At 39.2% G+C, this 11,660-nt stretch overlaps 1 protein-coding gene across 7 annotated transcripts in view; it reads left to right on the top strand.

Annotated features, from left to right (window-relative positions):
- Window positions 1-270: 270 nt before the first annotated feature.
- Window positions 271-11,660, top strand: part of MARF1 (meiosis regulator and mRNA stability factor 1) — a 31,419-nt gene continuing 20,029 nt past the window's right edge. For 2 of the 7 annotated variants that reach the window (XM_062588824.1, XM_062588821.1), the window contains exons 1-5: window positions 3,781-3,859; window positions 5,157-5,361; window positions 7,030-7,698; window positions 8,748-8,922; window positions 10,519-10,745. In XM_062588824.1, the coding sequence (XP_062444808.1) occupies window positions 5,215-5,361; window positions 7,030-7,698; window positions 8,748-8,922; window positions 10,519-10,745 (1,218 nt within the window). In that variant the 5' untranslated portion in view covers window positions 3,781-3,859; window positions 5,157-5,214. Of the gene's footprint in view, window positions 298-3,780; window positions 3,860-5,153; window positions 5,362-6,031; window positions 6,134-7,029; window positions 7,699-8,747; window positions 8,923-10,518; window positions 10,746-11,660 lie in introns of those variants that run through there. The other 5 variants (XM_062588823.1, XM_062588828.1, XM_062588822.1 and 2 more) reach the window with 5 other exon arrangements.

Below are 11,660 nucleotides of genomic sequence, written 5' to 3'. Positions count from 1 at the left end.
CAGCCCACATAGGTATGACCGCATGTCACTGAGTATCACTTTACACCCTTGCAGCCGGTTTTATAACTGCGGGATGAGAGGCACCCACGTACAGGGGCCTCATCCCAGTTTCATTTACTTCAGCGATGCAATACCAGATCCTGAATTAGGGCCTGGAGCAGAGTCTAATCCTGCAAAGATTTAACTGTTTAAATGGGGAATGTGCCACTCTAAACACTTTGCAGAACAAGATTTTGACTGTAATAAAGATGGATTCTCTTCTGGCAGAATATTCCATCAAAAGAACTGCATCAATAGGTAAGATAACTTTAAGTGAAAAAAAAGAGCAAAATAATTGTATTTTGAGGTTAGACGTTCAGTAAAATAATTATATTTTGAGGTCAGATGTTCATTAGAACTAAATAGGGACAAGCTATTATATAACTCTAAATAGAAAACTAAGGTATTTTTAAAAATTGAGTCAATAGCAATTTGTAGTTCTGCCATTACGCAAGAGTGTTTATCTTATTGGATAAGTTACAAAAAAATAAGGTCTGTGCCATCAGAGTATGTCTCCATAATTCAAAGATCTATATATTGTTTCCAGGTTTGGGACTAAGAATATTTTACTTCAATTCTTTGAATCTTGGGAGGATAGTGTGAGTAGGAACTTTAGTATTTTTAATATTTTTCACCTTGAAATAATATTTATAGAACAAAGTTTATTAGATTTCAGAGGAAGCTGTTTAGCCTCTCACCTAATTCCAAAATAGTATACTACTACCTTGAGAAATGACAGAGGCTCAGAGGCACTACTGTACAAAAGCAATAAGTATTAATACAAAGGAGGTTACTATAATTACTATCATTGCCTTGTTTGCAAGAAGTATGAGAGCATTTATCTGTTTTAAAATCATCTATGTTTTAAAACGCATTTATTTTTATTTTGATAATGAATAATTAATAAGTAGCAGTTTTTGTTGTGCTAGGGATCACATACTGGTTATTTTAATACGAATGCTACTCTGACTCTTCTATGAAAGCAAAGTTAGGAAAACAGTATAAATCATAAGTGCTGATAAGGTTGCAATATCTTATCTTTTGGCAAGAGGCTTCTTATTGGGAAACTAGTATTTCAGAATAGGCAGGTGTGAACATTCTGGGGGAAGCAAGTCACAGTATATGACACGTTTCATTATTTTGACAGTGCATGTGAAAATAGTTGTTTTTTAAAGTGATTTGACATCAATATAACATAAATCTCTCTATATTTGTCTTACGTTGGTTTCAATCTTTCAATATAGCTTTATGTTCAGTTAGTTAAAACAATGCAAAATTAATTGGCCAGGTCATTCTCAGGTTATATCCCACTTGTCCTATAGCCTAGGACTTAGGCTCTCTCTAACCCTCCAGCCTAGCAACCAAAGCTTAACCACTATGTTTAATATTTCCAAAATTTAACACCATGACACCCTGTTTTAACTGATAAAATTCATTGGTGTTAAAACCAACACTTGCATTAGAGTGAAAAAAAAGTAAAGATATCCACAACTAGCCAATGTTAACAGTTCTTGGCATTAAGAAGGATGGTGCTAAAAAAAACTGATGATGTTGACAATTCTTCTGTGCCTGCTGATGAAACAATTGCCTATTTATGGTAACACTTGTTTGCTAAAAGGAATAATTAACTCAATGGTTATCAAATACAATGAACACAAGCAGATCACACATAAAATGACAGCACCTTCAATTAATCACATGATAAACAGCAGCTTATTAGCTGGAACAATAGTCAATAAAATTTAGAGGAAAATAATTGCAAGAATTAAATAACTTACCACAGAACTACTTGCTCTATGGACTGATCATCAATTGGCATTACAAACTACTGATGTTTTTATGGATTACTGATATCCATAGCATGATATGACAAACATACAAATCAAAGTAACATACACAAATATTGCTATCACTGCAGAGCAAGTATTTAACATGAGCTAAATCTATTTCTCTGTATTTAAAGATATTACATAATTTTTTACAGTCTGTATGTATAAAATTAGATTTTATGCTTAAGCTATAAATACATTCTCACTACCAGAATACCCTTTTGGTATCTCAAACTAACAACTTTTCATGAATTTGTCTGGTGTTCATTAAAAGCCAAAGTTAGGTAAACCACAACACATCACAGCTCAAGGCCCTGATACACCAACAGTATTACATCCTGAAGGAACCATGGTAACAGGGGAAGGACTTGATTTAAATATGAACATTGTCACTAAGATGACTCAAGCTGCTCCTAGCTGCAACCCATTAGGCAGAGGTGAAGGTAAAGTGAAGTTCTTGCCTAATGCCGAGCATGGTGAAGTCACCTGCGATCAAAAGATACCGAGCTATCAGAGGGGAACCTCTGCCCTGCTCCTTAACTGCCGCCTCCCCCACGAGGGCTCAGCTACCTGTACACTGAGGAGCTGAGGCCCAGCTCTCACGAAATGGCCTGGCTGCATGATCATGGCTTGGTCTTCTGAGGGAACCGCTAAGCTGTGAGACAGCGCTGTGTCTGTAGAAAGGTGAGAGCTGTTAAATTAGAGACAGAGGTAGGACTGTTGAGATGAGGGCTGTTAGTAGCTCAACAATTCAAGAGAAAAAAAAATCCACCAACACGAAAGTTATGAAAGCCTAAAAATTACCTTCGATTGGTTGTCAGTGTCACCCATGTCAACAGATTCAGTAGCTGATGACAACTTATCAAAGCTGAGGTAGCAATGGAGGCCCACACTCCTATCTGGCCAGCAGACCTCAGCAGGTCTCTTATTGGGGGTGGAGAACGCACTGATGCCAAGTCTAACAACTTGTTAAAACCTCATTATTTTTTCAAAGAAACACACAGATTGTGTCCACATGGCTTTTGAATATCTCCAAGGAAGGAGATGCCACAACATCTCTGGGCAACCTGTTCCAGTGCTCAGTCACCCCCACAGTAGTTTTTCCCCACGTTCAGATGGACCTTCCTGTGTTCCAGTTTGTGCCTGCTGTCTCTGATCCTATCACTGGGCACTGTTGAGAAGAGTCTCGCCCCATCCTCTTTACACCCCCGCTTGGGATGCTTAAACATGTTGGTAAGATCCTGCCCCCCCCCCCCCCCCCCCGTCTTCTCTTCTGCAGGCCGAGGGGTCCCGGCTCTCTCAGCCTGTCCTCCTGGGAGACGCTCCAGTCCCTTTGTCAGCCCGTAAACAACTGCTTCACATTTTCAAGCCATATACTTCCTGCTTGTGGTGTTTCTTTGTACAGAACTAAAGATGCCCAAAGTGACCCAGCAGCGGGCAGTGAGGAGCGGCCTCTGTCAGACCAAATGAAGAGCTAATTACTGAACAGCACTGACACTTAGCCCCATTCCTCGGGCTTCTGATACACAGGGTCTTCCAGGGAACAGGCTCCTTTCTCCTGTGGACAAAAGGAAGCTCTAAGGGGAGCTTAAAATTCTGCTCGAGGCGCCACAAGGGCGACTCGTCCCCTGCAAGAGCCCAGCTCAGCGCTGGGTGCCGTCCCCGCTGCCTCGGGGCGCCGCCCCCCGCCCCGAGGGGCCCCGGGAACTCCCCGGCTCGCGGCGCGGCCGCCCGCCGGCGGCAGCGGCAGCCGCGGGCCCGGCGCAGCCTTAAAACTGAGCGCGGCCGCCGCGCGGGCCGGCCCCGGCCCTCGGAGGAGGCGGGAGCGGGGCGCTGCGTCACGACAGCCGTCTTTGCGACAGCGGGGCTGTTTCCGGCGTCCGGTGCCGCTTGACGGCGGAAGGAGCGGAGAGGGAGGAGGGAGGAAAACAAAGGGGCGTGAGGGGCCGCGGCGGCGGCATGTGAGCGGCGGCGGCGCCGGGGGCGGCTCGGTGAGCGGCAGCGCGGGGCGGGCGGGCGGGCAGCGGCGGCCCTGCGGGGCCGCGGCGGTGGTGGCGGGGCCTGGGCCCGGCCGGGCCCGGTGGCGGAGGCTCCGGGGCCTGGTGGCGGCTCGGGGGACCCCGCGGCCGCGGCGCTCCGCCGCCGGGCGGCGGCTCCCAACGGCGCCGGCGCGGCCCGGAGCAGCCGTTCGCCTCGCGGCGCCTCGGGCCCGGCGGCGGGGTGGGCGGGCGCCGCCTCCGGGCCGCGCGGGGGGCTCCTGGGCAGCTGCCGGCTGCGGAGCGCCGCCGCTAACGCGCGAAAGCAAGTCGTTAACTTCCCTGTTGTTTTTTCAGTCATCGTTTTAATTCCTCTGCAGAGTGATTAGACCAGATGTTATCGGTTCCTTTTAAAAGTCGCATACTGCAGAGTTGTAGAAGTTGATTAACTGAATGTTTTATGCAATGTAATATTAGGAGTACTCGGAGTTCACGTGAATAAACATTTCTACTTTTAAAAAAGATAAGAGGCAAGCTGTTATTCTACTGTTCAAAAATAACTTTAGAGACAAACCTAGTAGCACGGAGTATGTTTGGTAGTTGCTGTGCTCAACAGTAGGTGTAAGGAGCTGAGGTGTAGTTAACTACTTCAGCATGTAGTTAGAGGGCAGGAAGAGTTTGTTACTGATCATAGTTATTTTTTTTTGTTATAGTGTGTTTGAGCCTTGAACAAGTTGCTTTGCTTCTTTGTCATTCTGTAAAGCTAAACTGATGTGGTATGCCTTGAGGTTGGTTGAAAGTTAGTAAGAATATTTGTAAGTAACTTTTAATTCTTTAAAACTTTAAATACTAAGTGATGTCCATCTGATGCAAGGAGGTAGTTTTATATTAGATGATGAGAAATAATGTATATGCAGTCTTTGATTCTTTCAGCTGAGTGCCATTGCTCTTATTCTGTGTTCACTGCTTGAGCTGTTCTTGAAAATCTACTTTTGATTTTTCTTTTTAGAGAAAGCACTGAAATTTACTGTGAATCCTATCATGTCATCAGTAATGTATTTTGGGGACTTTGTAGCTACTGCAATAAACATAAACACTTTCCTCAGGTTACTTTACCAGTGCTTCAGGTCATAAGGAATACTGTAACACTTACTGCAGGAGTAGTCAAGGCAGTGTCTAAAATGCATAATTAAATGTAAATAATGCAGGTTCAGTGATTTAGTAGTAGTGGAATTTGTTTTACTTACTTGGACATTTCTTTTACTTATTTTAATAATGTTTTCAAGTGTTTTTTTCTCCTTTTTTTAAGCAGGTTGGAAGAATGAAAGGAGAGGGAGATAAAAGAATGTTGAACCATTTTGTTTGGCTGTATGATGGAAGGAAACAAGAAGGAGAACCTATGCAATAGATCTTTTGGGTGGTTACAGCGAGAAGAGAACGATGCTAAGCCATGGCTCTGGAAACTTTCTAATTGCTTTTCTGCTGCTGAAAAAACTTTGCCTTGCAGTGCAAATACGGTAATTCTCTGCTTTTAGTAAAAGCATAGCTGAAATACTGATACAGAACAGTTCAGCTAACTACAGTGCTATAGCTGGTTGGCGGGGGGGGGGAGAGAAGGTGCTTATCATGGAAAGCACAAAGTTCACCTTGAAATTTAAGGTCATTAGTGATGATCTCAGCTCTCATCAATTTTGATGCAAGTACATAAGTTGCTCTGCTTGAGAGGTTTTACTCTCTTGACCTGTGTGTTCAGAATAATATGAACAGTCACTTCAAAAAATGTGTAGATACATTTTTGAAAGCTCTTTAAAGCTATTGCTGTGGAGTAGGGAAGTATCCTTCATGCTTCCAGATTTTAATAACAGCTTGGAGACAAAATTATAATGTCATGAAGTAGGTATATATTAGTTATGGTAATTGTGGCGTGCTGTTCTTCAAAAATGTCTAATTCTTCATTTTCATTGCTTTAAATGTTCCTGTTCTGTAATTGAATATTGTTGTGTATATTTAAAATGCACAGTGTTCAGGATTTAAAAAAAATGGTACAACACGATGACTTGCTTGAGCCAGCAAGCTCTAGCCATAAAGTAACTTTCTTCGTTCATACATTCTCAATCTGGCTTTCATTGAAAGTTATGGAGAAAAGAAGTGAACAGGCATCCTGCTTTATTGGTCTTCTCTTCCTAGGGTTTAGGAAGGGAGTTACCATCAGTTCTGGAATTTAACTTGAACTAGTTCCAGAGTAGTTATTGGCCTAGTGCATCTTCTATTCATAAGAGGTGGACTCAGGTAAAGAACAACTGTTTTGTACTTGAGTAATCAATTATTTATTACTATGTAGCAGGAGCTGTGTTAAATCTAGTTCAGAAAATAAAAGTTTTGGTCTGAAACTCTGGAGCAGTGAGTTGTATGCAGCTTTGCACTGCTGACCTTGACTGTTCTGGAGTTTCTCATAACCTCACTCTAGTTTTTACATATACTGTTTTTAAGAATAAGTTTATGCCTTTTTTCTGTCTTTTAGCGTTTTGCTTGGTACCTTAAATCAGAATATATTCCGATTAAGAAGTAGCAAGTAATAAATTCTTATTATCATTGTGAGAATTTAGCCTGCTCTGTCCTCTGTTACTTTATCTCTTTAATCCTATTTTTACTTTTTTTGAAGAATTCGTCTTTCACTTTGTTACTTCTAAATTTTTAATACTGTTTTTGAGACGTTATTGAAAGCTAAAGAAGATTACATCCGTATCTCTTTGATATCTTTTACTTTACATTCTACCTATCTGGATTCGCTCATTTAAAAAAAATATATATATACTCTTTTTTTACTTTACCATTGCAGAGTATCTCTAAGGCTTAGCTAACTGCTCCATACTTCCTCAACTTTGTTTTTATAGATCCATTGTTATCTAGTTTATTGTTGTTGGGTGGGGGTTTTGTTTGTTTTTTGAGGGGAGCTGTTGCTTCTAAAATTCTACAGTAACAGTGTTCCTCAGATTGGCACAATATAACTGGCATATTTATTTTAATATTTTGCTTGTTAGGCAGTGAGGCAATAGTAGTGGTGAAGTTGACAATTCTTAAAACTTCAGATCCTGTCAAAATTGTAACTATTTAAAAATATCTGTACTTATAAATGGTTGGTTTATGAATGTTCCTGAACATAACTTTGAGCCTTCTTTTTCCAGAAAGATTACATGGAGAACAAGAAGGTTACTGTGGAATTGAAGGATGCTTCATCTTCTCACAATGCTGGCTCTAAATTGTTTCCAGCAGTACCGCTTCCTGATGTTCATCCTCTTCAGCAACAGCAAATACAGCTTTCACCTGGCCCGAAAGTAAGCTGCTGTGCTCATGGCTCTGACTCTTCTTGTACTCCACAAATGCATTGTGGTGGTGGTGGTGGTAATTTGATTCACCCTGGCACAATATTAGACTCCAAAAGCACTGGGACAATTACTTGTCAAGTAGGGTCAGGATTTGCTTATCAGTCTGCATCTTCACTGAAGAACCCTCCAGCTAGAAGCAATTTGGCAGGCATTGCAAGTGAGTTCCCTGGTATGTGTATAGAAAACAGTGTATCTTCCTGTCAACATCTGCCCTGTTGTGGAAAACTCCATTTCCAGTCCTGTCATGGTAACGTGCACAAACTACATCAGTTTCCAGCCCTTCAGAGCTGCACATCTTCTGGCTATTTTCCTTGTTCTGAATTCACAAGTGGGGCTACAGGCCACTTGGATGAGCATATTGCACAACCGGAGTTAGCATCACATGTGTGCGCCAACCCTTTGCACCTAAACATGGCACCTTCAGTTTGTTTAAAGGGCTCTCACTACTGCAATGACTGCTTGAGCAAGGTTTGTACACATCACATTTCTCATTTGTTAAGTGTGGTATATGGCTAATGGTAATAAATGTTAATGGTAGTAAATGTTAATTTTTGAGCAAAACACTGGCTTTGATGGCTTGCAGCTTGAGCCCTTCTGGTTGGTGGTGGGTAGCTGAAATGCAGTGGATATCCTTTGATTTGAAGGTGACCTCTTCATTGAGGTAACATTCAGTTCAGTGGGAAGACAAAACAGTCTATCGCAGTGTTTAGCTAATAAGGGATCTGTAATGTACTCAGAATTTTGACTGGTTTTGAGAAATGGAGTTTCTCTTGATAGCTCCAACCATAGTAGTGACTCTGAGAAGAGGTTAGATAACATCTAATGTATACCCATGGGCAGCTGATCAGTAAAGATCTTTCTTGTAACTCAAGTGCAATGTCTGATGCTACAAGGATATTTTGGTTTTATTTTGGTTTGTTTGGTTTTGTTCAGTCTTCCCAATTGTAATTTATACTTCAAGGTATGCTTGACTTACAAGACTAATTGAAAATAGAATTTTAATAGGAAATCAGAAGTAAAATAATACACCTCTTATAAAGCTGAGTATTTAAATTTAACTTTCAAACCTGAACTTCCAGTATAAAAGACATTCATTTCAATAAATTAAATAGTAAGGTTACTGTATTTGGAAGTATAACCATTATTGGGGGGAGGGAGAAAGGAGATGATTCAACTTTGTACTCTGATTGTGATGCTTTCACAGGCCAAGTGATGTATTCTTTTTAAAGAACAGATGTTAGTACTTTGTGAATACTGTGCATCTTGATGTGCAGAGTTAAATATCCAGAATCCTCCCTTGCATTTGGAAACGTAGAGCTAAGTATGCTAGGGAAGAGACTCTGGGATAGAAGCGTGATTCATGCAGTGATACTGCTGTGAATTAGCTTGATAGTGTACATTTGAATTCAGCTTTATGAGGGAGCAGGAGATTGGTTTACAGTGAATATTTCTAGCCCAGATAGTATGTGTTTATACTGTATATTAAATGAACATGTTTTGAAAAACTGTCCCAACAGCCAACCAGAAATAACCTAGTTGATGCTGCTAAAATCTGGCCAAATATTCCTCCTCCAAGTGCACAGACTGCACCTGTTTCTATCCCAATATGCAATGGCTGTGGAACCAAAGGAACAGGAAATGAGAAGAATTTGTTACTGGCAAGCAGCCTTGGCAAATCACCACAGAAATATGGTAAACCATATTTATTTGAAAATTGCACTTAGTGGATGCACTCCTTTAATGTTGAATATGAAAGTTCTCTTAAACTCTACTCTCTGTATTACACTCTGGAAACTTCTGTAATGCCAAAAAGACTAAACAGTAGAAATATGTCTAGTTAATTTTTTGTAGCTTAGAATTTTGATTATGTTTCTACGCAGTTGAGAACTAGAAAAAGGAATTTAAAAATTTGCAAACTGCTTTGTTCTAGTGAAGTATACGGAAATTATCTTCAGCCATCTTTCAAGAAGATTTTTTTTAAACCTGATAGTGTCTGGTCTCACTTCAGTGCAATAAAGCTGTAGTATTTATGGTTGTGGGGTTTTTTTAGTGTTCTTGAATAGAAAATATTGTATGAAGTTGCTTTAATGATCTTTCTATACTTTTATCCTAGCTATGATTTTTTAGTAATTAAAGCATTGCCAAATTTGTATTCCATTAAAAAAGATTATTTGAAGTATTTTTGAGAAATAGTTTTGATCTCTGATAACATTTTGGTTAGCAGCTTGAAACTCTAGATGGCAAGTTACAAGTTGTGCTTCCCTTTGTTCCTGAGGAGGGTAGAAAAATGAGAAACTTGATAGTTTTACTTTCTTATTGTAAGACTTAAGCCACTTATGTTTTTAAGATGCCACATCCCACTTAAGCACTCTTACAAAATTCAATTCTAATGAACCTATAGAATCTGTAGAAGAATAAATAGACAACAGTACCAAACAAAAAAAAAATGATGATTATCTGGCTTGCTTAATTCTATGTTCTCAGCTAACTTCATGATTGTTTCTGACTTGAGAGGATTCTACATCATTTGTTGATGTATTTCTTTTCCAGTCTTGCAGCAGGATGCAATGAGTTTACATTATTGATTCAGCATGTGTATATAACTTTGAAAGACCAAAAACTTTGTGTTTCCCACCATGTAATAGCAAAAACTTCTAGCCTGACTCTTTTGAATTGTATGATACTCATGCATTTGTTCCATGCTACCTTTTATTTTTATATATATATATATATATGTATGTATATATGTGTATATATGTATATATATATGTATATAAAATCATTTGCACCATACTGGTAATCTCATTCGGTTTTAGTTCAATGCTTTATCTAATACACAACGTTCAGTTAACGACTCTCGTGCTTTGTTTCTGTTACTGCTTCAGAACCCACGGAATTTGATGGTATAACACAATTCAGACATTTTATGGCTAATGACACTTCAAGATTCAATAATACATTTTTAAAATACCTTACTTGATTCTTTGATAGTTTCAAAATAAAACGAAAGTTGTCTTGTCTCTTCATCCTGACTTAAAAGTTCTTAAATGCTTAAGATTGATTTGAGATATTAAGTGTTTCCTTTAAGGAACAAATTTGAAAATACCTGATTGTTTTATAGATTCTCTAAGAAAATACAACTAAATTTGCATTCACAGGCCTGTTCTTCTCTAACACATGAAGATTCCCACCTTCCATCTCTTTTGTGAAAATGTCTGTAGTATGCAAAATTTAATGTACTTAATATTTTGGGATTAAACTGTGAGCTGTGTTGTTAAACCTACACAGGGTCTCCGGAAGTGGCAATAACGGGCCAAGTTCTGGAAAATTTGCCCCCCATTGGAGTCTTCTGGGATATTGAAAATTGTTCAGTTCCCACTGGCCGCTCAGCTATTGCAGTTGTGCAGAGAATTCGTGAAAAGTTTTTTAAAGGTCACAGAGAGGCAGAATTCATCTGTGTGTGTGACATTAGTAAAGAGAATAAAGAAGTTATTCAGGAGCTGAACAACTGTCAGGTATGAAAACAGCATCTGCTTAAAGTGTTCTTACTTGAAAATATTTGTGCGCTATTAAAGGTAATAACAGTAGTGATTCCTGTTCACTAAAGATGTTTGTGTGTGTATGTGTGTTAACTTCTGTGCAGTTTTTCTGTGTGGGTTTTTTTGTGTGAATCTAGTTTATGGTTTAAGTAGGCTTGGGTTTTGCTTTTTAATGCTGGAGATCATTATTTGCTGATGTTACTTCTTAAAACTGAAACTATGTTCTGTATATGTAGATTATTATTTTATCTTTATTTTTACAAATGATTTTGATTTCATTCTGTAACAAGAGGTGAGATATTTCTGGTGTTATCCTTCAAATTCATTACAAAATCATTAACCTAAGGGGACTTTAAGGCCAGGTGTGTGTGTTTGTGAGTGGGTTTTTTTTTTGGGGGGAGGGGGTGAGAAGGGGTTAACATTTGTTAGTGAATTCTACACTGATTAGTGAGGGCAAATTGGGTGTTTGAGTAAGTGTTGTTTTTTTTGTTTTTTGGTTTTTTTTCTTTGTTTTTTTCCTCAAGTTACAGGTATTGATTGGGACACCTTTACTCTAACATTCTATTTTCAGTTGTACCTCTATTTCTTGATATTCTAAGTTAGGAATTCTCCTCCTGACCCTTATGTTGAAGATCTGATACTAAGTTCTTTATTGAATGGTTTCAGTCTGAGGTTATAAGATACTTGCTAATCAATTACTAAGTAGACAAACAATCAACCTATATGAAGTAAAATGATTTGATAGCAAGTACTGGATTTGTTTGTTACTATTCTATTTTAAATGAAGACTTGTGCAATGTTTTAATAGTAGAGGCATTATACACTTGTAGAGAATACATGGCATAAACTGATTTTTAAGTAATGCAGAACAGCATAGGTTGTCACTTAACA

The sequence above is a fragment of the Rhea pennata genome, chromosome 15 (assembly GCF_028389875.1).
Source record: "Rhea pennata isolate bPtePen1 chromosome 15, bPtePen1.pri, whole genome shotgun sequence".
Lineage (NCBI taxonomy): Eukaryota > Metazoa > Chordata > Aves > Rheiformes > Rheidae > Rhea > Rhea pennata.
Note: the sequence above shows the minus strand (reverse complement) of the source record. Positions and strands in the feature narration are given on the sequence as shown.